Below are 27,343 nucleotides of genomic sequence, written 5' to 3'. Positions count from 1 at the left end.
ATGACTCCACGCCATGGCTCCTCCCGGATGGAATTGTGGTTGCTGATCACTTGTATTGTCCTGGCCCCAGTTGGGATTGGGAAGTCACTGCCCCCAAAGCTCTCACAGTCTCAATTCATAGGCACCGACTCCGTGGGTGCTTCAGAGCTGGAGCACCCGCGGGGAAAAATAGTGGGTGCTCAGCACCCATTGGTAGGCCCCACCGATCAACTCCTCCCCCAGCACCTCCCGCCCGCCGCTGATCAGCAGGGGTCAGGCACCCCCGGGGAAATCAGAAAGTTGGCACCTCTGTCTAATTTTGAATCTAATATCAAGCTCCAGGGTGTATTCCTCCAACAACTGCATTAAGATTCTTAAGAATATGTCAGCAAAGGGGAGAGTTATTCACCATGGAACCTGTTAAATCGCACCCACCATTTCTACCTATCTCTTGCCCAGGTTGCTTCTATCCATCCGGAATGCAAGATATTCCAACAGGTGGTGAAAGACCAGGCTCTATGTTTAGAAAAAAATGAAGCTACTTTACCCATCTTAAAAGGTAAGAGACATAGGCCCTCTGCTGCAAAACCTGACATGAGCAGTCTGTGCTTGACTTCAATAGGGCTAGCTGCATAAGCAAGGCCTGCTCTCTTGAGTAAAGTTTTGGAAGGTCTGGCCTGATTTTTCTCATCACTTGTGCTCTGTAAAGAACTTGTATCTTGAAGCATCTCTTTTTTCTTTTTGATTGTAGTGGTGTTTTACGTTGATAATACACTTTATTTGTCCATTGCTTACATTCATAGCCAGTATAACCTTCGGGAGGGTCACATCCTCTGCTGGGTAATTTGTCACACGTCCATTGGTTTCCGTGGAGCTGAATTTATGCTATCCTCACATCGCCCCTGTAAGTAGGCAGTTACTATTATTCCCATTTCACAGAACAAAACTGAGGCACAGAAAGTCTAACGGACTAGTCCAGGCTCTCATAGGATGTCTGTGATAGAGTAGGGAAGCGAACTGAACCTGAGGTACTAACCTGCGACTTGAGAGACCTGGGTTCAATCCCCTGTCACGACTTCCTGTGAGACTCTGGGCTAATCATTTAGCCTTTCTGTGTCTCAGTTTCTCATCTGTAAAAGGAAATTACTATTATTCCCATACCTTATGGATGTGATGTGAGGATAAATCCATTAACAATTTTTCTTGTTGCCCAGTTTTGTTTTTCTGATTACCAGAGCTCCTTTTTCAAGATGATGGTACAGTTAGGATTGCAGTTGCTTGATTCTTATGCAGAGGTGAAAGTAAGCCGGTCCGGGCAGGTACGGAGTACCGGTAAGGAAAGGTGCAGCAGCGTACCAGCAAATGAGAGGAGCATTTAGTACTGGCTTACTTTCCCCTCTTTTGGCTGCATAACAAACAGTTTAAACTCAGAGCTAATAAAAGCTTGGAAAGGGATAACTCACTGTCACATTTGTTTGTTGTTTCTCTCCCTCTCCTTCTCCAGCCAGGCTGCGGAAGGCAGGTAGGCACCGCGCTTTCCCCCGCCTGGCACTCATTAGCAGCTGCAGCGGCTCCCTTCTAGCTTGCAGGGGGACTGGCTGAGGGAGACGCCTGCCCAGGACGACTGCCACCTGCATAAGAACAGTTTAAAACTCAGGTGTTCCCTCCGTGGTTCAGGCCGTGGGATTAGGGGCCAATTCTGGCATCCTTGTTAATTTCACTCACAGTTGTTGGGTGGGGGGGGGTGACCAAGGCAGGGGCAGTTCTTTTCTGCCCCCTGGATGAAGCAATCTCCAATAGTATAATACACAACAAATACAATCAAAATGAGGAACCATTTCCAAGTTCAAATCTAACACCCCAACAACGGTGAGTGAAATTAACAAGGATGTCAGAAATGGCCCCTTAGCCCACGGGCTGAACCGCAGAGTGAACAGCTGAGTTTAAACTGTTCCTAAGCAGGCAGCATGTGTCCTGGGCAGGCTTCTCCCTCAGCCAGTCCCCCTTCTCCCGGCTGCAAGATAGAGGAGAGCCACTGCAGCCCCTGCTGAGTGCCAGGTTAGGGGAGGGGAAGCACGGAGCCTAGCCACGTCGGCAGCCTGGCTGAAGGAGGAGGGAGGACAAGGAGAAAAATGTGACAGTGAGTTTTCACTTTTTCAGGCTTATTCCAATATTAAAGTTTTATTACAGACAGTTACTGTTAGGAGTAGGAGTAGCTTTATTTTCTATATCTAAGTCATGCAGTGGGAGGGATCCATGAAGTATGTAGGAGAGGTGGGTTGCTTGCGTTTGGACTGCACCGGTAAGAAATGTAACTTACTTTCACCCCTGGCCCCGCCCCTTCCACCTGAGGCCCTGCCCCTGCCGGGGGAGGGCAGAGTGGGCCCCGTACTGGTAAGATCTGTGTTTTACTTTCACCCCTGCTCTTATGTCCATTTTCTCAAGAAAAGAAAAGATACAGATGAGATGAAAAATGTATGTGAGATACTGTGTCCATGACTGTAAAATAGAAAAACAACGTCCTACTAAATTTGTGGAACTGAATGGGATTTAGCACAACCATGTGTCATGCTGCCTAGAGTGGCTCATGACTGTAAGTGCCAAACTTACAGCAGACTGTTAAAAAGCAGGACAGAGATCCCGAATTGGTTGTGTGTTCTAGAATTCGATTTCACCAGTAGCAAGTGTGAACTCCTAAAGCACTAATATAGCCTTACCATGGAGTCACAGACAGTCCCCTTAAGCAATCTAGTCTATTTTGCCACCCAGGCAAGCTGGACTTAGTGATAGATGGTTGGTATACACCAAAGATCACAAAATATTCTAGTTACTCCCAGTCCCAAAGGACCAGTCACTTACCCCAGATCAATTTGTACCTTAGATCTCCCACCAAAGACAATATTTGTAGCCAATTCTATGGTAAACTATCTAAGGATTTATTAACTAAGAAAATAAACGAGTTATTACCATGTTAAAGCAGGCAAGCATATATTCACAACTGAGGTACACTCTATGGTTTTACAAGGTGACAGAGTTGCAGGAATCTGTCAGCTCCAAATTTCTTTTACGGCTAACCTAGTTTAATCTATGCTTCTCTTTAGTAGCTCTCACGGGAGAGGCCAGACAGCAAAAGAAATGAAAAAAATTTCTTGTCAGCGATTTTTATTTCCTTCTTCCAAAATGTAAGCTGATGGGATGAGCCCCTTTGCACATAGTCTCTTCATGGGTGTAAGAGGGTAATTAACAAAGTCTTTGTATTGTGATGTCCCACAATGGCCCATTTAGTTTTGATAGGCCTTCTTGTTGTGCAGGAGATGGTCCCTTCTGACTGGGTTCACAGTTTCAGAGCAAACATTTTTTTCAGTTACAGGCAAAAATGTAAATATTTCCTTATAGTAGGTGTGATACAGCGTGGCCAGAAGGCAGCCCGCGAGTGATATAGGAGAGATATGTAAGTCCCAGGATGAGAAGAAGCCTTATTCCCTGTAGAGGGAAGAAAGGTTTCTATAGATTAATTAAGAGCACCTGAAGCCAATTAGAGCACCTGACGCTAGTTACCTGATAAACCCCCCTGCTTCAATCAGCCAGGGGAAGGAGTTGGAGCAGAGAGCAGTTTGGAGGAGTTGAAGTAGAGGAGAGTTTGGAGAAGTGCCATGGCTGGCTAGACGACCAAGACCCTAGGTAACGAGACACCCAGCTTGTGCAGAGAGAGAGGGCAGGAAGCCCCACAAGCTGAAGAGCAGGAGAGGGAAGTAGCCCAGGGGAAGGAAGCACTAGTTCAAGTGGTTTACTACTATCCCTAGGGCCCCTGGGCTGGGACCCGGAGTAGAGGGCTGGCCTGGTCCCTCCCTCTCCACTACCCTTCTCTGGCTAATAGTGGGACAGTAAATTCCCTAGTTCAGGGGCAGAAAACTACGCCCTTAACACACACACCCCCCCCCCAAAGAAGAGGAAGCGTGGGACCCATCATAATGGTACCGGCAATTTGCCACACAGGTGATAAAGAAAGTATAAGTGAGATGAATGCATATAGCAATTTACAAGCATTTCATAAAGTCTGAACACTAAAGACATTGTTATAAGCCCAATACCCATCTTAACCAGTTACTAACACACTCCTAAAGCCTTGGCAAGGGCTGGCACCTGGTCTGCCAGCATCACACCACGTAATTGTGAATCTGGGCTAAGTAAGAACTGCAGCTGAGTCTCGCACTTGGTCCACTGATAAAGACACAGGCAATCTTTCCGTAAGCGATTGCAAGACTTTTGAAATACCTCATTCTGCAGGTGTCTCTTTAATTTCAGACTCTCTTTCTTTCCAGGATGCCCAGGGGATTGGGATGGACTGAGTTGCTGGCCCAAAGCCACTTTTGGAGAAGTGGTAAAAGTTGCATGTCCCGGATTCTTTGAAGAAATCACCAACGTACATGGCAAGAATGCTTTTTCCCATTATTAACATTCCTAGCCATTTAAAAATATGCATAATGACTGAGATACTAAGACAATCAACATTCATGCAAGATCTAGGGCCCTGGGCTGGAGCAAGGGAGGGGGACCCGGCACCAGAACTGTGGCCCTGCCCCCCACTTCTGCCAGCGACCCCACCTTGTTCCACCCATGGTTCCCCTCTGTTCCACCCTTCCCCTGCAGACCCTTCCCCATTCTGCCCATGGCCCCGCCCCCATTCCGCCCCTTCCCCTACAGCCCCGCCCCCAATCACTCCTTTCCATGCCCCTCCCCACCCACTGTGGCACCGAGACTGGAGAAGCTTTGCTCTGGGGCTGCGATGGAGGGAGATTTTTCTGGGGGCCCCAAATTGGCTTGGGCCCCTGGGCCTGGGCCCCATTGGCATATGCAATAATCTGCCACTACTATCAGGGCTTGAGATTACTGGTGTCAGGAAGAATTCTTTTTCAGGGTTACATACATTCATTAGGCACATTTTTGGAGCGGGTTTCTCTAATGCAGTGCTTCTCAAGCTATCTGATGTGGGGGGCCGGCAAACTTTTTTTCCAATGTGCGCGGAGACCGGCAGCCGATGGCTCGCGGACCGGCACCGGTCTGCGGACCACCACTTTGAGTAGCACTGCTCTAATGTATCCTACATGCAGCAGTGTCCATGACCAGATAATGGACTGGATGAACCATTGATCTTTCAGTACATGAATACCTCCACTTGGACAGCTATGCCTTCACAATCCCTTTGCCCATTCTGATCTGGTCTGAGCACAGCCATTTGCCAAGAGATGGAATGGAGTCAGTAAAGAGTGATTTTTGCAATCATCTAGGGAATGCACTGGTCTTTGCAGTGGTATTGAAAGTAATAGAAACTACATACACAAATACAAAGGACATATTTAGCCCTTATGGATAGTAGCTTAGAAAAAATAAAACTCTTCCTAATTTTGCCCATTTTAGCAGCCCAAAATTTGGAAAACAGAAGCACTTCCCAGCATGAATACGCTGTAGATTAGAATTGCATTTGAAAAAGGTGTGTTTGAATTTGGTGTGGAAAATAAAAGGCCCTGAGCACCCGTACTTAAAGGAATAGTCTCTCTTGAAAGAATCCCGTAGCCAGTGGATGCAGTCTGAAAGTTGATAAAGTTATAATTAGAGCTGGTAGAAACTAAGAATTTGTGTTCTATGGGAAATTCTGACCTTTCAAATTTAAATTTTGTTCCAAATTGGAACAAAAAAAGAATTTTTGAAATTTCTCACAAAACTAAATTTATGGGTGGGGGGAGAGGGGGAAATAGTTTCGGGTCATTTCAAATGTTCCATTTTGATACAAGTGAACTGTTTCATTCACATTTTGACTTTTTATATTTGCTGTTATCATTAATAATTTAAAATCAAAAATTCCAAATGAAAAGTCATTTTGCAACAAAAAGTTGATATGGCCCATTCCAATAAGACTGAAATGCTTCTTTTTGGTGTTTTTTTCCCCCCTTAAAAGAAATTTCATCAACATTGACAAATTCCTGCAGTAAGTACCCACGTGGATGAAATGGCATTTTTCAACAGCGAAACATCCATTGAAAAAAGATTGGCCAGCTCTAGCAGTAATCCCTCTCACCATTTCAAAACAAAAGCCAAACGCTGTGACAGTCAGTGGGGAGTATCTTGCTAAAATAGTGGCATCATTTGTATCACGGGAAGGATGGGAGCCAAATGTCAGAGCCCAGACAACTTTTTCTATCCTACCGTAATTGAGAGGAAGGATGGTCTTGCGATGGGGTCCTTTGAGTCAGGATTCCTGGTTTCTATTCCCGATTTTGCTGCAGATCCTCCGTGACCTTGGGTAAGTTACTGAGGACTCTGCTAACATAAAGAACGAGGAGTACTTGTGGCACCTTACAGACTAACAAATTTAGTCTTTTCGGTGCCAAAAGTACTCCTCCTTCTTTTTGCTGATACAGACTAACACTGCTACCACTCTGAAATCTGCTAAAAAATAGTCCCCTTCAAACTGAACTACATTAAACATGAACTAGGAACCTTTTAGTTAGTGCCCACAACATCCATATGGAGGATTTATAGTGTAGCACTTTGGTGCACCCAGTTATTCACACCCGGGGCAGTGTAGACATAGCCTTCATTTCTTCATCTATAAAATGCGGATAATAACACTACCCTACCTTCCTGAAGTGCTGAGAGGCTTAAGTCTTTCTGGCTTGGAAGTGATTGGAAATTATATGTGCTTTGGGATCCTTGGGTAAAAGATATTACAGACATGCAGAGTATTGTTATTAATGCTATTAAGTGGGTATGCAGTGCTGTTGCCGTGTTGGTCCCACCTTGTGTGTCTAATCAACTGAGTAGTCATATGTCTCAAGAACCAAACTGGTTCTTAAAGGCATGCTTTGGATGCATGACTTAGGTGCCTCTGTATACAAATTGAGCTCATAGTATGTAATTCCTATATAAACCTGGAAGCTGCTTTGTTACTTCCCCGTTCATTCAGTGATGAGCTGCCAAAATCTTAACAACCAGTTCCCTCCTCAACCCACGAGGGGGTCGTGGCCCACCCCCGCCCCCCTGGACTCCTGCCCCAGCCAACCCCCTGTGTTCCTTGATGCCCCCCCCCAGACCCATGCCCCATCCACCCACTTCCCCTGTCCCCTGACTGTCCCCAGAACCGGGCAGGAGGGTCTCGTGGGCCATTGTAGTGGGTGCCCACCCTGTCTTGCCCCTAAGAGCCAGAGGGACCTGCCGGGAGGCGAGGTGGGGAGTCCGGGGGGTACTTACCTGGGGCGGCTCCCAGGAAGCATCGGGCAGGTCCCTCTGGCTCCTAGGGACGGGGGAGTGAAGCTAGAGGGGGAGCAGGGGGAGCGGCTGCTCCCCCCACTGATCACATCAAAAGTGGCGCCTTAGGCTCCGACTCCGTGGGTGCTCCGGGGCTGGAGAACCCCACGGGAAAAATTTGGTGGGTGCAGAGCACCCACCGGCAGCTCCCCACCCCGCGACCAGCCCCAGCTCACCTCTGCTTCGCTCTGCCTCCTCCCCTGAACGCACCACCCCGCTCTGCTTCTCCGCCCCCCGTCCCGGGTTCCCGCGAATCAGCTGTTTGGCGGGAAGCCGGGGAGGTTGGTGGGGGGCTGAGAAGCAAGCGGCGGCTTCGCGCTCAGGCCCAGGGAGGCCCCCCCCCGCCCCAGCTCACCTCCGCTCCACCTCCTTGGGCCTGAGCGCAAAACCGCCGCTTGCTTCTCAGCCCCCCCGCAGCTTCCCGTGAGATTCGCTGGAACCCGGGGGGGGGGGGAGGCAGAGAAGCAGAGCAGGGTGGAGCGGAGGTGAGCTGGGGCCGGGGGCAGGGCGGGGAGCTGCCGGTGGGTGCTCTGCACCCACCAAATTTTCCCCTTGGGTGCTCCAGCCCTGGAGCACCCACAGACAACCAGTTCTAAAAGAGCTTCTAAATTTAACAACCGGTTCCAGCGAACTGGTGCAAACTGGCTCCAGCTCACCACTGTGTTCATTTGAATATTTGTCTAAGCATTTCACAAGGTAGATAGCTAAAGTAGCTTTCATTCTGTATAGCCAAACTTGCTAAAAGCAGTTAGCACATCCAGAAGTATCAATAAGTAAGAAAATAGGTCTGAGGATTTGGGCACTAAGAATAAGCTGTTTCTTGTCACTGCTAAACCATATGGGTCATTTGCTGATGTGTTTCACTGTTTTCAGGTTTTCTGCAAAGAAACTGTACGCAAGAAGCATCTTGGTCAGAACCGTACCCACCGTACTCCATTGCCTGCGGATTCGATGAAGGTTCCAGTAAAGGCCCTGAAGATCAGGTCAGTATTGGGTTGGAGATGCACCTAGGAGGAGCAAACCCAGAACTGCCCCCATGAAAACACCCTGAGGCATGCTGAATATACATAAGCCAGATTCTCTCCTTTGATTGACTGTACTGTCCAGCTGAGACTTCCCTGGGTACTCCACAAGGCCAGTGGAGCTGGCCCCTCCACCACCCCTACCCAACCCCAGCATAGGTGGGGGTATCAGGGACAAGGAAGGAACTAGGGCTAGAGGGGGATTGCATTCCGGTGGTTCTCAGCTGTCATATGGCCTCTTGGACTAAATGACATCAGGGCTGGATCTGACACAATGCAAGGTGGAGAATTGGGGAGCCAGTTATGGCCCCCTCATCCTGCACTGAATGGATCTTGGCATAGAAGAGTCTGTCCTGCTGTGTCCGGTATCTATCTGGGTGGAGAAGATAGCCTGCTGCCTAACCCTTTGCTTCTATGGGGAACATTGCATACAGTGAAAGGGGAAGAGTCGTCTTCACGGTTCCTTTTAAATTAGGGTTCCAGAGACTTGTGTTCATCAGCCTTCTCTGAAGATAGAGAGGATGGTCCAACGGTTAAGGTACGCGGGAGACCTAGGCTCAAGTCATTACTCTGCCCATGTGGCTTTGAGCAAGTAGCTTGGCCTCTCTGTGTCTCAGTTCTGCCCTACCTCACGTGGTGTTGTGAGGTTAAATCCATCAAAGATGATGAGGTACTCAGCTCCTGTGGTAACTGGGGAGGGGGTCAGATAAATACCAGGGACCGTGTTTAAAACACACTGTGGGAGAGCTAGTGGGTAGTGTTTTCTCTGCATACTCAGAACCTGAGTACCCTTTTCACCCTCACCTGTTTGGACTCTGCTGCTTACCGTGCTTCTATTAGCTACCCCAGAAGAGGAAAGAGCCTTTGACCCACCCGCCTGCACAGTTGAACAAGTCTCCTGCTTTCCACCTTTGTGTAGCATGTTGCATAGAAAACGTTACAGTGATTTCACCAAATGCCAGGATGATTCTTCAATGAGCAGGTTTCCTGCCAACGTTTCTGAATTTAAAATTGATAAATGACTGTCTCTGCCTGGAGTTGCTGGCAGCTTCTAAGCCTTTTGATAAACAAGGTTAGGGTTAGGACAATGCGGCACTTGCATCGGCCCTGAGGAAATTTGACTGACCAGCAACAAACTAAGGATTTTGGTTCCTTATGATTTGGAATAATCAGGTGGCCCTGGAGTGAAACTGAAAACAATTTGCAGAGGCAAAGCTCGATGATGCTTCCTGTTTTTCTCAGGATACATCACTATGCGACATGTCAAAATGAACTTAGCGGTGTTAAAGGGTAATATCAGAGAGGCAATGTCACTTAGGGCCCTCTGCACTGCAATCAGAGGTGCGGCTGCAGCACATTTAGACCAATCGGAGCTAGCGCTGATCTAGCTAGCTTGAATAACAATAGCAGTGAAGCTAGGACAGCACGGGCTGTACCAGTCCACCCAGGACCCTGGTTATATTCTTGAGTGGCTAGTCCGTGCAGCCACGGCTTCACTGCTATTGATATTCAAGCTAGCTGGAGCAAAGCTAGCTTAGGTATGTCGATGCATGTTGCAGTCACACCTCTGATTGCAGTATAGAAATACCCTTATTAGGTTGAGTTTGAAACTAGGAATTAAGGACTCTGTGTCAGAGCTCAGGAAATAACTCCATTAACACACCGTGTGATGTTGGGTCAGTCTCTTAGCTCCATAATCATAGAGAATCATAGAATATCTGTGTTGGAAGGGACCTCAAAAGATCATCTAGTCCAACCCCGTGCTCAAAGCAGGACCAATCCCCAATTTTTGCCCCAGATCCCTCAATGGCCCCCTCAAGGATTGAACTCACAACCCTGGGTTTAGCAGGCCAATGCTCAAACCACTGAACTATCCCTCCCAAATGTTTCAGTTTCCTCATCTGTTACTTTTTGCTTAGCTGTACCTACTCACTAGAGGCGTGATCCATAGCCCATTCAAGTACATTAGATACCCATTAGTTCTGATGGGCCTTGCATCTGGTCCTGAAACAATTAGTTAGTCACAGAATTTGCAAGGTGCTGAACACTTGTGACATGCTGAGTGACTACACCTCCCAGCAGCTTCAATGAGAGTTGGCAAAGCTCAGCACCTTGAACCATCAAACCTTCACTGAGGATTTGGGATAGGCCACAGCTAGGCATGTTTATCCAAATGCTCCCAAACATTGGTGCTTCAAATAAATGAAGCCCAGCTGCCAGACACCCCTGGTTTTATGTCGCAGATATAAAACCTGAACCGGAAGGGTTTGTAAAACCAAGACACATCTTAACAATACTTAGCTATTAGAGTGAATTGAGTCTTTCCAGTAGCTTCAGGGGGCTTTGGATCGGGCTCATTTAGCACATTTATACACATCAAAGTCCTTTGCACGGAGCGGGAGGGGTATGAGTCACTGTTAGAAGTGGTCAGAAAATACGGGGAGTGTTCTGCAGAAAAATTTGACTTTTTGTCAAAACATTGAAAATTTTCAGCCAAAATCTGAAATTTTTCTGGTATTGGTTGAAAGCTGTTTTGGGTGTGGAATGGAAAAAAATCAAAATGTTCCTGGTAAAATAGACACTTCACAAGAAAATGTGTTTAATCAAAAACCCAGTTTTCTGCTGAAAACCCATTTCAAAGGAAAGTTTTCAACAAGCCCAAACCATTATCTGCATTTTTCAGATGGGGAAACTGAGGCACAGGGAGGGCCAATGCCTTGCCCAAGGTCACGCAGAAGATCAGTTGCAGAGCCAACACTAGAACTCAAGTCTCCCAAGTCCCAGTCTAGAGCCCCTCTCCACTATAAAGCACGTTGGAGATTGTAAAGTATAATTTATATTCTGTGGCTGAGGTGCCTTAGTCATGCCTTAGTCAAATGGGCGCACTGGGATGAATGCTGCACATCCATCTATATTTTTGTCTTTTCTTCCTCTCATAGAAATCATATTATTCTGCATTTTGGCATGTCTACACCGCTGGGTATGCAACATCTCTGACTTCACTCATTACAGCTCTCGTTATCTTTGCCATCTTCAGGTAAATGCTTGCAGCGGCCTTTGAGGTATTTGAAGTCCCCATTCAGCTTCATCCTAATTCTCATCTCTGTGACTTGCAACTCCAACTGGTTTTATTTTCCAGTTTTTGCATTCTATCACAGACACAATATTTCCATCCACGGTAACCTATTCTCCATCACTTGTGGTGTGATATTTCCCGGCAGACTTTAAAACATAAGACCTGACTGTGTACCCTCTCACTATTCCTCCTGGAGGGTTTTTTTTTTAATGGGACTATGGCTTGTGTCCATGCATGATGGCCTCACAGTTCACATAGGGCAACTACTTTCCCCATGCTTAGCAAGGACGTTCTCTCCATAAACTCCCCTCAGATGTGCCTGTACCATCCATTACAGATTATAGGAGCTATGCACAGAGATCGAGGGAAAATAACCTGCACATTCAAAAAGGAATTAAATAAATTCATGGAGGATAGTACCATCAATGACTATTTGCCAAGATGGTCAAGGATGCAACCCCGTGCTCTGGGTGTCCCTAAACCTCTGACTTCCAGGTGCTAGGACTGGACAACAGGGGATGGATCACTTTGATAATTGCCATGTTCTGTTCATTCCCTCTGAAGCATCTGGCATTGGCCACTGTCGGAAAACAGGATACTGGGCTAGGTGGACCATTGGTCTGACCCAGTATGGCCATTCTGATGATCTTATTTGTGCTGAATTTGGATGATAAGTGATGAGTTTGGGACAGAAACTTTTGATTTTAGGCCACTAGTATAAATCCAGCCCTGGGTGGTAATCAATGGAAATCATTACTATTTAGCATCAACACAGTGACCTATGCAATAAGAGACCCGTCCAACATCCACTGGAGTCAAAAGGGGTGTCTCTCCAATGAGCATTGAATCAAATCACAAATTGTCCAAACCTGTTTTCCAGTGGATAGGCATAAAACCACCACCACAACTGTAACATTCCATAGTAATAGTGGTAGGGGCCCAGGAACAAAGAGAATGAGCTAAGCTATTGCCTTGCTTCTAGAAATGGCTTCTCTAGCTCAAGGCTGAGACTTTGCTGGGGCACGACAGGGAAAGCATGCCCTACTGTACTTGTTTTGACTTGCTGAGTGATGTCTGAAGACAGAATGGATTCCTGATTGGTTTTTAGATGGGGTAAACTGAAGTTTCTCTTTAAGGAATGATTTCCCTTTTTATTTTCTCATTTCAGAAAATTCCACTGTACACGGAATTACATCCACATGCACCTGTTTGTCTCTTTCATCCTCAGAGCCACTGCTGTTTTCATTAAAGATGCTGTTTTGTTTGCTGATGAAAATATGGACCACTGCTTAATGTCAACGGTACCAATCTTTTCTTCTCTGTCACTGTGTTTGATTTTACTGGTTAATCCTTGTTACAGAGGTAACACTGAGATTTCCTGATTCTGTCCTGTATTTTGGTTTTATGGGTCTGAGATCATCATACTTTAGGTGCTGTTATGTTTATGGCATACACACAGACAAATTAGAGTATTTATGTTTTTATCTTTCTCGAGGGTTGCAATGTAGCAGTACTTTATTGAATAGAATTTAAACCATTAACACACAAAATCCCCAAAACAGAGAAAGAGAAAACAGGATGCTCCCTAAAACAGAGAGGCACAGCTCACCTCACTTTGCTTTAGGCTGTCTGTCTTCAGACTCATTCTGGTAGGCCCAGATCCCATGCTTTCCTACAAGGATCCCTAGCCTGCAAGCAGGATCAGGAACCACCTCCACCCCCGAAAAAAACCCTCTTACAGTGATAGCTTGCAATTCCAACTTGTCCTGCAATACACCAAAGTAGCAAATCGCATCAGACACAGAAAGAAATACCAAGGGCCAAATTCAACTCTGTTGTACGAGAGCACAACTCTGTCAACTTCAGCAGAGTTTCATCCGCTTACATGAGTAAGGATTTTGGCCCACAATGGAGGCCTAAATGTTCACTTTCAGACAACTGTACACCACTCACTAGAATTGTATAATCTATGGGTGTAACCCAAACCCCGTTGATGTCAATGATAAATCTACTGAGTTCAAGAGGCTTTCGATCAGAACCTGTGTACGTGCATATTTCTCTTGGTTCAGATTTTCCCAGCTTTTTCCCAGGACCTTTAAGATGACTGACTTCAGAGACTGCAGCTAATATTCTCCTTTCCCTGTGTGTCTCCAGGTTGCATGTAAGGTTGCAGTCGCATTCTTTCAGTTCAGCATTTTAGCCAACTTCTTCTGGCTCCTGGTAGAAGGGATGTACTTGCAAACACTGCTGCTGTTGACATTTGTTTCTGATAAACAGTACGTGTGGTGGTTCATTTTGGTTGGCTGGGGTTAGTACACTCTCATGTTTTCTCTCTTTGCTTGTGTATGTGCCTTCTTGCAGTTATGTCTAGAGCTCTGATAAGCATTTGCCATGAAATGCATTTTCGATGAGCATTGACAATTCATGAGGTTCAATGCAACTGCAGTATTTTATTTATTTTTGTTAAAATAGTCCCAGGTGGACATTTTGTCACTTTCTTGACACCCCATGAAGTATCTGGTGGTGTGAGTGTAATGCACTCGGCAATGTGGCCGTACAGGTCTGGGAAACTGGAACTCGTGCGTTCTAGTCTGATCTTTGCCTTAAGAATACTTTGGACTAAGATAAAAACTTCACCTGCATTATTTTCATCAGGCTACACAATGCCCCCAGGAGGTAGATAAATGTAATTGTCCCTACTGCACACATGGGGTGACTGGGGCTCTGCCTATCAGGTTGCATGAAGCACCCAAAATTAGTGGATACTTCTGAAATTTTTGCCCAAAAGTTGAAATCCAGGGCCCATTGAAATCAGTAGGATTTTTGCCACTGACTCCACCAAAGAGAGCATTTCACATTAGGGGTCTAACACTGGGCACCCAAAGTCTAAGGCGCTGGTCACGAAGTGGTAGATTGTGATCGACTGGTCAATCCTGGAGCCGCTGACAGTTGATCGCGATCTCCAACCACTAAAACTCCGGCAGTGCTTCGGGACTAAGGCAGGCTCCCTCCCAGCCCTGGGCCCACGCCACTCCTGGAAGAGGCCAGCATGCCCCTTCAGGCTTTGGGGGTGGTCAGGGATCTGAGTGTGCTGCTCCTGCCTGCAAGCACCGTCCCTGCAGCGCCCATTGGCCGGGAACAGGGAACTGCAGCCAATGGGAGCTGCGGGGGTGGTGCCTATAGGGAGGGGCAGCACACTGAGCCACATTTTCCTCCCCCCCCCCGTGCCCGCAGGGGCATGCTGGCTGATTGCCGGAGTGACATGGGGCCAGGGAAGGCAGGGAGCCTGCCTTAGCCCCACTGCACCACCACATGGGAGCCGCCCGGCAGGAGCCCTCATCCTTTCTACATCCCAACCCCCAGCCCTGAGCCCCCTCTCAGAGCCAGCACCATGTACCCCCTCCTGCACCCTAACCTCCTGCCCCAGGCTCAGCCTAGAGCCCCCTCCCACACTCTGAACCCCTCGGCACTAGCCCAGAGCCTGCACCCCCTCCCACACCCCAACCCCCTGGCCCAGCCCGGTGAAAGTGAGTGAGGGTGGGAGAGAGCAAGCGATGGAGAGGGGGGGATGGAGTGAGCGGAGCACGGGGCCTTGGGGAAAGGAGTGGGGCCTCAGGGAAGGGGCGGGGTAGATCCTGGGTTGCACTTAAATTCAAAAAGTGATCTTGTGCCATGTTGTGTTCTGCGTTGACTCTTCTAGGAACTCCCAGTGCTGTGATGTCTGCTTGGATCCTAACCCGAATCTACAGACAGAATACAGGGTGAGCCAGAATCATAGTGCGGCTGGGCATTGCATTTGGCACAGTAAATGTGATTCATCAAGAAGGGAGATTTAAAAAATAACCAAAGCTTTTAACCATAAGAATTTGCATTTTTAATCTTTAAAATTCAGAAATAGGCAAATGAGGAAGTCGTTTTGAGAACTATCTCCCAATTTACATCTGACTGCAGCAACAGTGTTGCCAGCTCAGGATTTGATCAAAAGTCTCACGATTTTGAGTTATTTTTCTTAAAGCCCCAGCTGCTGCAATCATGATATTGCAAGAGAACCTTGGCTTTTGTTTTAAAATATGTGTCTATCCTTCATGGTTGCCAGAAAAACTTGACAATGTGAAGCAAGTGCACGCTGCAGCCAGAAGGCAAATAAAAAGAACCAAACACTTATTATTTTTCCAGAAGTCGTGGGGGTTTTAAGCCAATCACATGATTGTGGGGGACTTGACTCAGTTTTTGAACATCTAGGGTTGGCAATACTGTACGTGTGAACTCTTGCATTTGAATGGTTATGCCGTGTATTGAACTGTCTTACCTCTAAAAAAAAGAAAAGGAGTACTTGTGGCACCTTAGAGACTAACCAATTTATTTGAGCATGAGCTTTCGTGAGCTACAGCTCACTTCACGGTATGCATCCGATGAAGTGAGCTGTAGCTCACGAAAGCTCATGCTCAAATAAATTGGTTAGTCTCTAAGGTGCCACAAGTACTCCTTTTCTTTTTGCAAATACAGACTAACACGGCTGTTACTCTGAAACCTGTCTTACCTCTGACACTCATCTCCTCTGTCTTTTCACACAATCTCACCACTCTTGGGGCAAGAGTCTTATACTCTGAAGCTCCTTCTATCTGGAACAGACTTTCTCTATCTCATCAACTTTCTACCTTGTCCTAGTCCTTTCTACCTAGTCCTTGTATCAAACAGTGCAAGCTTCCCTATAGCACCTGGCTAGTAGGCTTCAAGTCTGGTTTACTATTATTGGGAGTGAAAGTGTTATTCCATTTTCATCTCCATTCAATCCTTGGTTTGACCGCAAAGCCTCTCAACCTGAGAACAGGGGTGGGGGCAATATATCACAGATGCTTGGTTACTAGGAGCTGAACTTTAATCTTTCCATTCACTTCACACAGGCCCCAAGATAGGAACAACTTCTACTCCTTCCTAACCTGGGAAAGATTCAGACCAATGACCTAAAGGTGAAAGGCTGTCTGGCCCACTGCCACTCACCTGGCCCTTGCAGTCTGCCTTGCTCCATTCATGTTAATTTATGGTACCCAAATATATCAATAGCAAAATACCCCATCATTTTAGTTTGTGTAAATGGTGGGGGGATGTCAGTCCTCCACCTTCTCATGGCACATGCTCCTCTCATGTAGCCTCTAAGGTATAAGGGTGAATTCAATGTCCTTCCTTTCCCTGGATCTCCTCATGTGGAAAGACTGCAAGACAAGCAGACAAATTACTGTGATCCTGCAGTTATTCCAGGTGCAAAAATTCCTTTCATTTCAGTGGCAGAACCAAATCTGGAAAGACTGTACAAGTCTTTGTTTGATGATAAAAGGAGTTCAGGGAAGGGTGATAAGAATGATCAAGGGCCTGGAAAAACTCCCCTCTGAAGAAAGATTGAAAAGATTGGGATTTTTTACCTTGCAAAGGAGATTAATAAAACAGGACCTAAAGTATATAAAATACCAACTACTCTAGAGAAAGTGGATCAGGAGCATCTCTTGTCCCTGTCTCATACGCAAGAACAAGAAGACCCTAAATGAAATTAAAAGGTAGCAATTTCAAAACCAGTACAAGGAAATATTTATTACACCCTGTGTAATTAGACTCTGGAACTCACTGCCACAGTATGTCATCGATGCCAAGAACTTAGCAGGCTTCAAAGAGGGATTGAGCATTTATGTGGATAATACAAATATCCAGATTTATGATCATTATTGCTGACAGAAATGCCTTGATTGGCATTCAACCTCATGCATCAGGGCTTAAGCCAATCTCTACTTATTAGAGATCAGGAAAGACCTAATACAGTGTGTGTCGACACTTACAGTGGGGTGTAGAGTACAAATACCACAGTCCCAGCCAGCACGCGTGTAGATGGTGAGAGATACCTTAGCTGAGTAGAGTACCACAGAGTACCCTACATGCCTGAACCCCCAGGGTATAGACCCTACGCAGGCTCTCTTCACATCCAAGCAATGCCTCCCATAGCTGTTTTTGGCAGTGTAGTGTCCTGCTGCCTCTCCACTGCCAGGGCCCTTCCCCATTGCAGCAAGAGGCCTCTGCAGCAGGGAGAGCAGCGGGGAAAGGCTCCGGCAGCGGGGCCCGAAACCTCATGTGCTTGTACTCTACATGCTGCCAGAAGTGTTGCCATAGACCAAGGGGACCGGTTATCTCAGATCTTCCTATCATTAACTTCTTGCACCTTCCTCTGATGCAGCTACTGCTGGCCACTGCCGGAGACAGGATGCTGGACCAGATGGACACTGGGTCGGACTCAGTCTGTCCATTCCTATGTTTATTGTAGAGTAGCTAAACCACCGGAGAACATAAAATCCAACCTGGATACATTTACCTTCATCCCTGTGCCCACACTTCCCTGTGCCCACACTCTGCTAGCTGTTAACACCATCGCACTTGCACCTTTTAGATGAAGGCTCCATTTTGGCGGCTGCTCACCTGCCCGAGACTGTGCCGGGTTCCAGTCAAAAGCTCTAAAGTGGAAGCATCAGGACCTCAGTGCCTGGACTCTGCTGAGCAGCCCGGAAGCCATGGCGAAGAAGTGAGGAGTGCTTTGGATTTACTGCAGCTAAATCCAGCCTCTCTTCTTTGCCATGAAATATAGCTCCACACAGTAGGGGAGAGAGAGTCTTAATGAGCAGCCTGCAATCAGGATAATGTCCCCTTCCTTGTTTCACTTTGGCTATGTCAACATTTACAGCAGTGTGCGGTGTGCAGCCATGGCATGTCCCCCTAGCACGGATAGAAATAGCAGAGTAGATGGAGTGGCACAGTTTAAGTGGGTAGAGAAAAGACATGCCAGATCCTTAGTGTATGTACCCTACATGGCTCTCCACACCCCAAGCAGTGCTTCCCACATATACACTTCTATTTTTACAGTGTGGTGTCCCATAGTGAAAGGCTCTGGGAGCAGGAAAAGGTTCTGGCAAGGAGGAGAGAGCAGGGAAAGTCTCTGGCAGCAGGGCTCTGGTCTTTCCCCATGGCCTCTCCGCTGCCAGAGCCTTTCACTGCTGCATAAAGCTACACACTGCAGTGTGAACGTAGCCTGTTTTTCACTGCAGTCTGTAGCCACATGTACCCTAAACACTACCACCAGTGTAGACAAGGCCTTTGCCTCAAGTTGGATAAGCCTTCTTTGAATGAGGCTATAGAGCAACCTTCTTGGGAGTGAAAATCTGGAAGAACTTTTGGGAGATGCTTTTAAATTGCTAACAGCAAGAGTTAACGACAACCACTTTTCTGTACCAAGACTTGAGTCGTTTAATATTCAGCACAAACCAGACCAGGTAATTATTTAGTTTCCTGTTTCAGATGCTGGGATGATGATGATGAGAATACAGCAGTGTTATGGATCATCAAGGGACCCATACTGCTATCTGTATTAGTGAGTTTTGCCTTTGATCTGTTGAATCCTTTGAAGAACTGAAAGCTAAGCACATATCTCTTTTCAGTAAGACAGGCATACAGTGCCGCATACTGCATTTAATTTGTTTTTAATTTTAGGAAGCTGGAAATTGTTGCATAACACTTGCTATATCGTGAGTGGAAGAGAGACAAGCAGCAGTGAAAGGCATGAAAATTACAAATGAAGGGCAGCATGTTGCCCTGGGACATGTGTATTGAACGCCATTTCAGCCAATGTAAGCTATATGTGTCCAGTCAAGGCTGGCAATAGTGCAAGATCACACGCAGGTGATACAAGGCTAATTACTCAGAGTCTAATGCCAGGAACATGCCTAAATAAGGACACTCCTGCATTGTCTATGCATGATCATTGCACATTTGCAAGTACAGGAAAATTTAGCCTTAAAGGCTCATTGCATCGAGTAACGTGTAAGATCATCTATTTTGTGTCACTTACTCATGTGTCTGACCAGAGAATCCATCTCCAAAATGTGAAGATATACTTAGATTGTGAACTCTTTGGAGCACGGGGTGTCTTTTTGTTCTGTGTTTGTACAGAGTCTAGCACAACAGGGTCCTGTCCATGACTGAGGCTCCTAGGAGCTACCACAATACAAATACGTAATAATAATGGGCTTGTGACATGCCTGTGCCTAGTCATTTTTCTTTCCCCTGTTTTTATTCTTCTGTTTTCTCTCCAAACCAGTGAACAATATTGCCCCTCTCCCCAGGATCTCCTCAGTCTTTTCTCCAACTTCATGCCAGTGCGCTTTGCACTTGAGCCCTTAGGATGCATGTTTAGGAAAAAATTGGCCATTGTATATGCAAGCAGGATTCTTGTTGACTTAAATTGTGTTGCAAGATCTGTTTTGTGGAACGTTATAGAAATGTGAATCGGTCAAATTTTTCAAACATGGGTGCCTAAAGATTAGCACCTACATCCATCATTAGGCATAACAAAAAATTGGTCTGATTTTCAGGGTCTGAGCAAGTAAACCTCCTATTCAAAGTCATTGTGGAAGCACATCATAATTGAAAATCAGATCATGTTTACCTAGGGTGACCAGATGTCCCGATTTTATAGGGACAGTCCTGATTTTTGGGTCTTTTTCTTATATAGGCTCCTATTATCCCCCACCCCCTGTCCAGATTTTTCATATTTGCTGTCTGGTCACCCTATGTTTACTTAGGTGCCTAAATAAGGATTTGGGGGTGTCACTTCAGGCATCTAAGATAGAAAATGTTGCCCTTATTATTTATTTGACTGTGTACAGATTGAGAACCAGATATTCAGTTGGCATAAATTGGCATAGCTGCTTTGATATGGATGGATCTATGTTGATTTGCACCCATTGAAGATATGGCTCAGTCTCCTAGGACTTAGAAACCCGTTTTTCTCTTTGCAGATGAACTTTACTATATTTGTCAATGTGATCAGAATTCTGGTGCAGAAATTACAATCTCCAGAGGTCAGCGGCAGCCATTCTAGTCATTTTGTGTAAGTGACAATACGTTTTTTGTGTTGGTTTCAGAGTAACAGCCGTGTTAGTCTGTATTCGCAAAAAGAAAAGGAGTACTTGTGGCACCTTAAATTGGTTAGTCTCTAAGGTGCCACAAATACTCCTTTTCTTTTTTTGTATTATCTCCCATTGGATCTGGTTTAAGATATTGTTTCCTGGGGGTGTCCCCCTGTGGCCTCTTTCTCAATAGTGGGGAAAGTAACTCCCAGAACAAAAAAACAAAGTCGAGTTGCCACCTTGTTTCTAAGGTATGAGCCGGTAGAAATCTGCCCTCTTTTTCTAGAGGCCCCAATATAAAGTCCTCTCTATGCTAGTCCACCAGCGAGGCCCAACTGAAAGCCCTGCACCTAACAAATTGTAATCAACTTCACACACTCTTAGGTTGCCACACAATTGACCCCTCCTTTCTTCCTCACCTTTCTTATTTTATGCACATCAGCTATGGCTTGTAGTTGAATGAGCTCCAGATGCATCTGGTTCCCAGCTGTTTAATTCCTCCCATTCTGGTTCCATGTCCTTCGTGAGAGACTCAACCCTGCCAGCCTCTGTAATGGTCTCTTAGAAACCCGCAGGGGACTAGTTGGCTCATGGCTTTGGTAAGGCTGGAGAAATTTCAATACTAGATTGCCAGTCCAATTCAGCCCCAAAAGCATGTTTGATTATCTATGTAAAAGAGTTGGTGGCCTGCATCCATTTCAAAATGGACAGGTGGCTCCATCAGAAGAACCGCCATCATGCGTACCACAGACTAGCATCCATGCCTGTTGACACAGGAGAGAGCAAAAAGATTGCAAGGGCATAGAGAATGAACGACCCTATCGCCATTAGACATGGTGCACACACGTTGGCTTTGCCTGATCTGTAGATAAATTGAGGATTTAGGTCTTGTCTACATGGCGCAGCCTTGGGCACTCCGGCAATGTGATTTCTAAAGCACACTAATGGGTTGCGCGTTAATTGGTCCGTCTGAATCCTGATGGTGCACACTAAAAGTTCCCTCCTGCACTTTAACTATTACACACCAGCAGGGTCTACACAGACCAATTAATGTGCAGCATATTAGCGTGCTTTAGAAATCCCCTCTCCCCTCCCTCCATAGTGTGCATTGCTATGCCATGCACATACGCCCTCAGTCTCCGTTCTGTTAGTTTCCCACCTTCCATTAAATTCATTGAAATGTTGTCAAGTGTGTCACGTTTGTGTTTTTTTTTTTTTTTTTTTCATTTTCCAGGAGACTAGCTAAATCCACACTGCTCCTGATCCCACTCTTTGGAGTGCACTATATCGTGTTTGCGTTTTGCCCAGAAAGCACTGGATTGGAAGCTAGACTTTATATTGAGCTGGGCTTGGGCTCCTTTCAGGTATAATAAACAAAGACAGAATTAATAACTGTCCCAACCTTGCCCAATCCAGGGAGGGTGACTAAGTGCCTTACCTGGTGTCTCATGAAGCCTCGGGTGTCGATCAGAATGAGCTGCCTGACATTCAATCCAGATAAAACAGAGGTGATGAGAGTAGGTTAGGAGAAATAACATCAGTCTCTCTCCTTCCATTGGCAGTGCACCCACTGTTCACTAGTTGAATTCTTAGTCTGTGGGTCCAGTTAGACCAACAACTGCTGTTACGTGATGAAGTAGCAGTTATGGCCAGGACCACTTTCTCTATCTTATCATGGCCAGAAGAGTATGGCTCTTCTTTTGGATGTAGACCTTGCTGCTTTCATCCATGCCTCTGTCACTTTGAGATTAGATGACTGCAATGCACACCTGGTGATGCTACACTTTAAGTATATTCAGAAGCTTCAAACTGGACTGGGATATGAACTGCCCATGCAGTGAACGTTACACCAACGCTCTGTGTTCTGCATGGCTACCTGTTGGCTTTGAGACAGAATTTTAAGGTGTTGCTTTTGACCCAGGTACACTTAAATTACCTGGGACCTGCCTATTTGAGAAACTACCTCTCTTGTGCCATATTGCTGGGGTTGCAATGAGTCACGGTGCACTAGCTGGCACTCCCTGGCTCTTGGCAAGGTTTTCACCCTGGAATGATCATCCTTGGTCAGAAATAGCCTGATCTCTTAATGTTCTGGGCAAGCTGCTAGGCACTTGCGGGGCCGGGGGGTGGGGTGGGGGTGGGGCCAGAAGGAGATCGGACATGAGTCAGGCTCTCTGCTGTGCTCTATCATGGCTGGATTTTGTTACATGGTTAGGATGACAGTGATGTTTCCTTTTATTGCACAGTTTTGTAGGCAAACTGAAATGTTGTCAGGATACACGGGGCTATAGAGAGGCACCTCCTTGGCTTTAGAAATAGAAAGAAATACACCAGAACTGTAATTTTCAAAACTGTCTAAGTCACTTGGGAGCACAAGTCCCATTGAAAGCCATTGCTAAGTCATTTAGGAACTGTTGAAATTCCACCCTAAAGAAATATTTTGCCACAAACAGTGTCTATAAGGGAAACTGAAGTTTTTATAGCTTACTGTTTTTCAGCCTCTTTTGAATCAAATTATCGACACAGGCTGGGCACAGGTACTTACTAGTAAACTTGCAGCCCAAAGGAGAAAGCATGGGGTGGAAATTTTGACCCCCAGAATTTAGCTGTCCTTATCCCATGGCGTGTCTACTCCAGATGCTCTCTATGATAGGCCCCAGGGAGGAACCAGGGGTCAGGGTACATACAGTCTGTTTGTTACAGAAAGATATTTTTAGGCTTCCGGGAGAACATTTAGGGGTGTATAAGCAGAAGCAACTGTCTGTTGTCTTTCGGAAAATATCACACTCAAGTACTTAAAACACACTTTCATTACATAGCTGTGATTACATGACAGGTTTCTGATGATCTCACTGATGACAGTCTTTGCCATATTTATAAAGATGCTGTCAAAACTCTGCTGTATAATTATAGCCTTATAATTCACTGCTACATATTTTTAAAAAAACCTTGGCCTGCCTAGGATTTCATGCCAAAACAGGGCTAGAACTCAGAGCCGCCTGCTCTAAAAAACACAGACCCTTGCTGCTTGAGCTAAAGGAGAATTCTGGTTAACTGCTCGCAATATAGGGCTCCTCACATACACGTGAGCAGTTCTGATTATATCCATTAGAGGTAAGTGGTGCACATATGCAATGTCAGGGCCATGACAGTGTTTAGTCTGAATATGAAAGCCATATAAATACTGATTGGAAAAATTATGTTGTGTGTCCTAATCAAAGTATTAATTAGGCTGACATCACTCTACAATTATCTGTGCTCCAAGGCCTGCTTTGCGGAAGTTCACCTTTTTTAGAAATAACCTTTTTTTCCCCTTAATTTCCTAGGGCTTTGTTGTCGCTCTTCTATATTGCTTCTTAAATGGAGAGGTAAGTAGCAAGACATGCGATTACATAAGACCTTTGAAAGTCAGGGGCTTCCATTGTTTTCCTTGTGTTCCAATTCCCAGAATAGGCCATCGCGCTTTACTTTGATCGGCTCCTGAAAGCATGAAATAGCCTTATCTGTCTTCTTGCCTGTGTCTCTCTACTTTATCTAAATACATGTAATTCTGGTCTGCTACAGGAAGGCACAACATCAGCCTTGAACTAGTGACCCCTTGACAAGTGTCAGGGATTCCCCTGTCATGAGAAAGTGTGTTCAGTTAGTGTCTCTAGACACGTATCGGACCTCTGTTCAGCTTTTATTTCCTCTCGCAAGCTCTTTTCTTCTCCAGGGCAGCCTGTGTGGTTCCAGATACTCTTGTTCAATCTTATGCTTCATGTTCTTTGATTATTGCTAAGACTCTTGACTACATTTTCCAAGATACATCATAAAGTGCCATCTGTTTTAAAAAGTGGCCGTTTCCCAAGGGAAGGTGTGGGGATTTTTTATACTAGATATGTGCTTTATGGAGCTTGCAGTGCGAATGGCCAGATCTTACCTGAATTTGTCCCATAAAAAGAGTATTAAAAAGCCAACTAAGGCATAAGCAAATGTGGATGTTTCGGGTGGGATTTTATAAAAGCACCGAAGTAACTTGCGAGCATGGGTCCTATGGACTTCCAAAGTGATGGGTGTTCCTGAGTCACAAAGGGGCAGAGTCACAAAGGGGCAGAGTCACAAAGGTACACAGCACCTAGTTGCCTCTTTAGGCACCTAAGTCCAACATTTAGGCACCACTGACATTCTCAAAACAGCCACTCAGTTGTCACTTAAGCCTGCAGGTGCCTTAAATTCCCACTGGTGGGCATGTGCAAAGTTGCCAAAGCCCTGAAGTAACAGCTAATGAGCTACTTGGAGCCCCCTCTCAATCCTCGCATGATTCTCAAACTGGGTGTTGCCTTGCCTGTGCCCCCAGAGGAGCCTGATTGCAGGGGCATAGAGTTTAAGGCCACAAGGGACCTCTCCTCATCTAGTCTGACCTCCTGTATATGACAGGCCACTTAGACCCTGCACACTAAACCCAGCACCCAAAGTGAGACCAAAGTGTGACAGCCACAGGCAGAGAACAGGAGGGACCGAGGTGCACCAGTACTCAAGGCCCCCACAATAGCAGGGAAATGACTGAGAGATATACCCAGATAATCCTGGCAAGTGACCTGCCTCAACATGCTGCAGAGAAAGGCAAACCGCACCCCCCCTCCCCAAGATTACTGCCAGTCTGACCGAGGGGGAAAATTGCTTCCTGACTCCTGCCGGCAGCTGGCTGAAATCCTGAAGCATGAGCTTTAAGAACATAAGAGGCAAACTGGAAGTGAGCCCCAGAGCTGTTGAGCCATGCCCTCTATCATCACAAGCAATCCCATCATACAATCACACTCAAAAATTTGTCCAGGACTCTCTTAAAACTAATGAAATTGTTTGCCCCCACAACTCCTATTAGAAGGCTGTTCCAGAACCTCACCTGGTTAGAAACCGTCTTTTAATATCCAGTCTGAGTTTCTTCACAGCCGGTACATAACCATTGGATCCTGTGCTAATGTAATGCCAACAGACCCCAGTTGTTGAGATCAAACCTGGGACCTCTGGAGCTAAATACATGAGCCTCTACTGCATGAGTTAAAACCCACATGCCTCTTAGCTAAGGCTCTAGCAGTCTCATTAATCTCTAAGTGGTCTCAGTGCCATGAGAGGGGACAGAGCACCACACCTAGGAAGTGCGTGGGTTACACTAAGATTGCCCTTTAGCTTACCCCACAATGTATTTATAGAGACCAATCATATCCCTCCTCAGCTTCCTTGGCGCATGCCTACAGGATTGGGCCCCACACAAAAGGCAGCTCCAGGAGTGTGTCCTAATAGCCTATAGACCAATGGCTATAGCATCAACCCCCGCCCCCTCTGGCCAACAAGTGAGTGCCCCACCCCTGAACACCCAATGCAGGCTGGTTGGGGTATACAGCTAGGATGTAGTGACCAGCAGTCATGTCCATGCTCCAAATCAGGCAGAGTAGGGATCTGAATTCAGGTTTCCCAGGTGAGTGCTTTAGCCATTTGGCTGCTGGCTTTGATGGGATGGGGGCATAGGTGCCAACTTTGTAATGTGCCGGGGGGTGCTCCCTCTGGCTCCTCTCCAGACCCCGCTCCCACTCCACCCCTTCACCCAAGGCGCTGCCCCCCTACCCTGCCTCTTCCCGCTCTGTTCTGCCCCCAAGTGTGCCCCACCCTTGCTCCTCCCCTCTGCCCCCCCCCCCGAGCCTCCTGCACACCATGGAACAGCTGATTGTGGCGGGCAGGAGGCGCTGGAGGTAAGGGGGAGGCGCTGATGGGGGGGGGGCTGCCAGTGGGTACTCAGCATCCACCATTTTTTTCCTGTGGGTGCGTCCGTGGGTGGTCCGTGACTTCTGCAACCTCCGTGACAGACCCGGAGCCCTAGCTATAATGTATAGACTATACATAGACGATATGAATAGTATAGAATCTCTGTCACTGGAGGTTTTTAAGAACAGGTTAGACAAACAGCTCTCAGGAATGGTCTATTTATTACATTGTCCTGCCTTGAGTGCAGGGAACTGGACTAGATGACCTACTGAGGTCCCTTCCAGTCCTCCACACGTCTATGATTCAAAGGTATTCACGGCAGCCACTGCAGACGTATTTCCGTGGCTATCGGAGTATGGGGGGTATGTGTGTGAGAGAGAGAGTGAGAGTGATGGCAGTACCTACAATGTGCTAGGCACTGTCCAGACAGAGGTTAGGGGAAAGGGGACATAAAAAGACTAATCCACTCAAGTCACCTCTATTCGTTGTAACAGGGCTGAAGTGGGTCTTTTCAGACGGACTTAGATTTGGACAGGCTAAGGGCCTCGTGGATGAGCTCCAGCAGGTGTTACCACAACTTGGTGGCCCCATGGAATAAAGCACAAAAACCATTGTGTTAGGACCTGACAAACAGAGGGATGACAGGTGGAGGTGGGTGGTGGGGGACACTAAAACTGGGGCCTGAGCGCTTTTGAAAATCAATCACTTGTTTAGGCACCTAGATCTGGATTTAGAAACCTTACACTGGGCAGGTATTTTTTTAAAAATCTTAGCCTCAGTGTGAAGTTGGAATAGCCACATTAGTTCTATGTCCAATTCTTTGGCCCGTCTCCCCCTCTTTTCGTGCTTTTCCTTAGGTTCAGGCTGAATTAAGGAAGCGCCTGCAGAAGTGGCAGTATCAAGAGTACCTGAACTTCACCCGCAAACCTCGGACCATGTCGAGAGAAAACAGCCCCGTTAACTATGTCACTCAGTTATCACTGCTTGAAAAAATCAGCCCTAAGAGGAAAACGTCCATCTACCGGAATGGCGCGTCCTCCGTGTGAGCCTCCCAGAGCAAGCGGAGCTGTTGCAGAGTGGTCTCCTGAAAAATTAAAGGAGGGATGGCCAAGATGGGGTCTCTGTAAGGTGATCGTATTTCCCTATGCTGAATACGGGACACCGGGTAGAATTATTTGTATTCAAGCCGTTCAGTGGCAATCAGTCAGAACTATGCAGGGCAAACGTTCAAATTAACATCAGGTCGACTGAGCCCCCCTTAAAAAGAAATACCGGAG

The 27,343-nt window shown here is 46.4% G+C and overlaps 1 protein-coding gene across 1 annotated transcript; it reads left to right on the top strand.

Annotated features, from left to right (window-relative positions):
- Positions 1–27,112, top strand: LOC144260211 (vasoactive intestinal polypeptide receptor 1-like). The gene is made up of 13 exons (XM_077808765.1): positions 1–192; positions 439–538; positions 4,302–4,409; positions 8,158–8,267; positions 11,246–11,343; positions 12,551–12,683; positions 13,537–13,690; positions 15,083–15,143; positions 18,715–18,787; positions 20,214–20,305; positions 21,559–21,688; positions 23,651–23,692; positions 26,924–27,112. Exons 1-13 carry the CDS (start codon positions 1–3, stop codon positions 27,110–27,112), a joined length of 1,482 nt encoding a protein of 493 aa, XP_077664891.1.
- The last annotated feature ends 231 nt before the right edge of the window (positions 27,113–27,343 follow it).

Source organism: Eretmochelys imbricata, chromosome 2 (genome assembly GCF_965152235.1).
Source record: "Eretmochelys imbricata isolate rEreImb1 chromosome 2, rEreImb1.hap1, whole genome shotgun sequence".
NCBI classification, from domain to species: domain Eukaryota; kingdom Metazoa; phylum Chordata; order Testudines; family Cheloniidae; genus Eretmochelys; species Eretmochelys imbricata.
Note: the sequence above shows the minus strand (reverse complement) of the source record. Positions and strands in the feature narration are given on the sequence as shown.

Bases quoted from the DNA above. Each gene is read 5' to 3' on its own strand.
- LOC144260211 (XM_077808765.1), top strand. From the start codon at position 1: ATGACTCCACGCCATGGCTCCTCCCGGATGGAATTGTGGTTGCTGATC. The intron at 12,684-13,536 runs GTACCAATCTTT...GTGTGTCTCCAG, and splicing joins ACCACTGCTTAATGTCAACG to GTTGCATGTAAGGTTGCAGT. The intron at 18,788-20,213 runs GTGAGTTTTGCC...TTCTCTTTGCAG, and splicing joins CCATACTGCTATCTGTATTA to ATGAACTTTACTATATTTGT.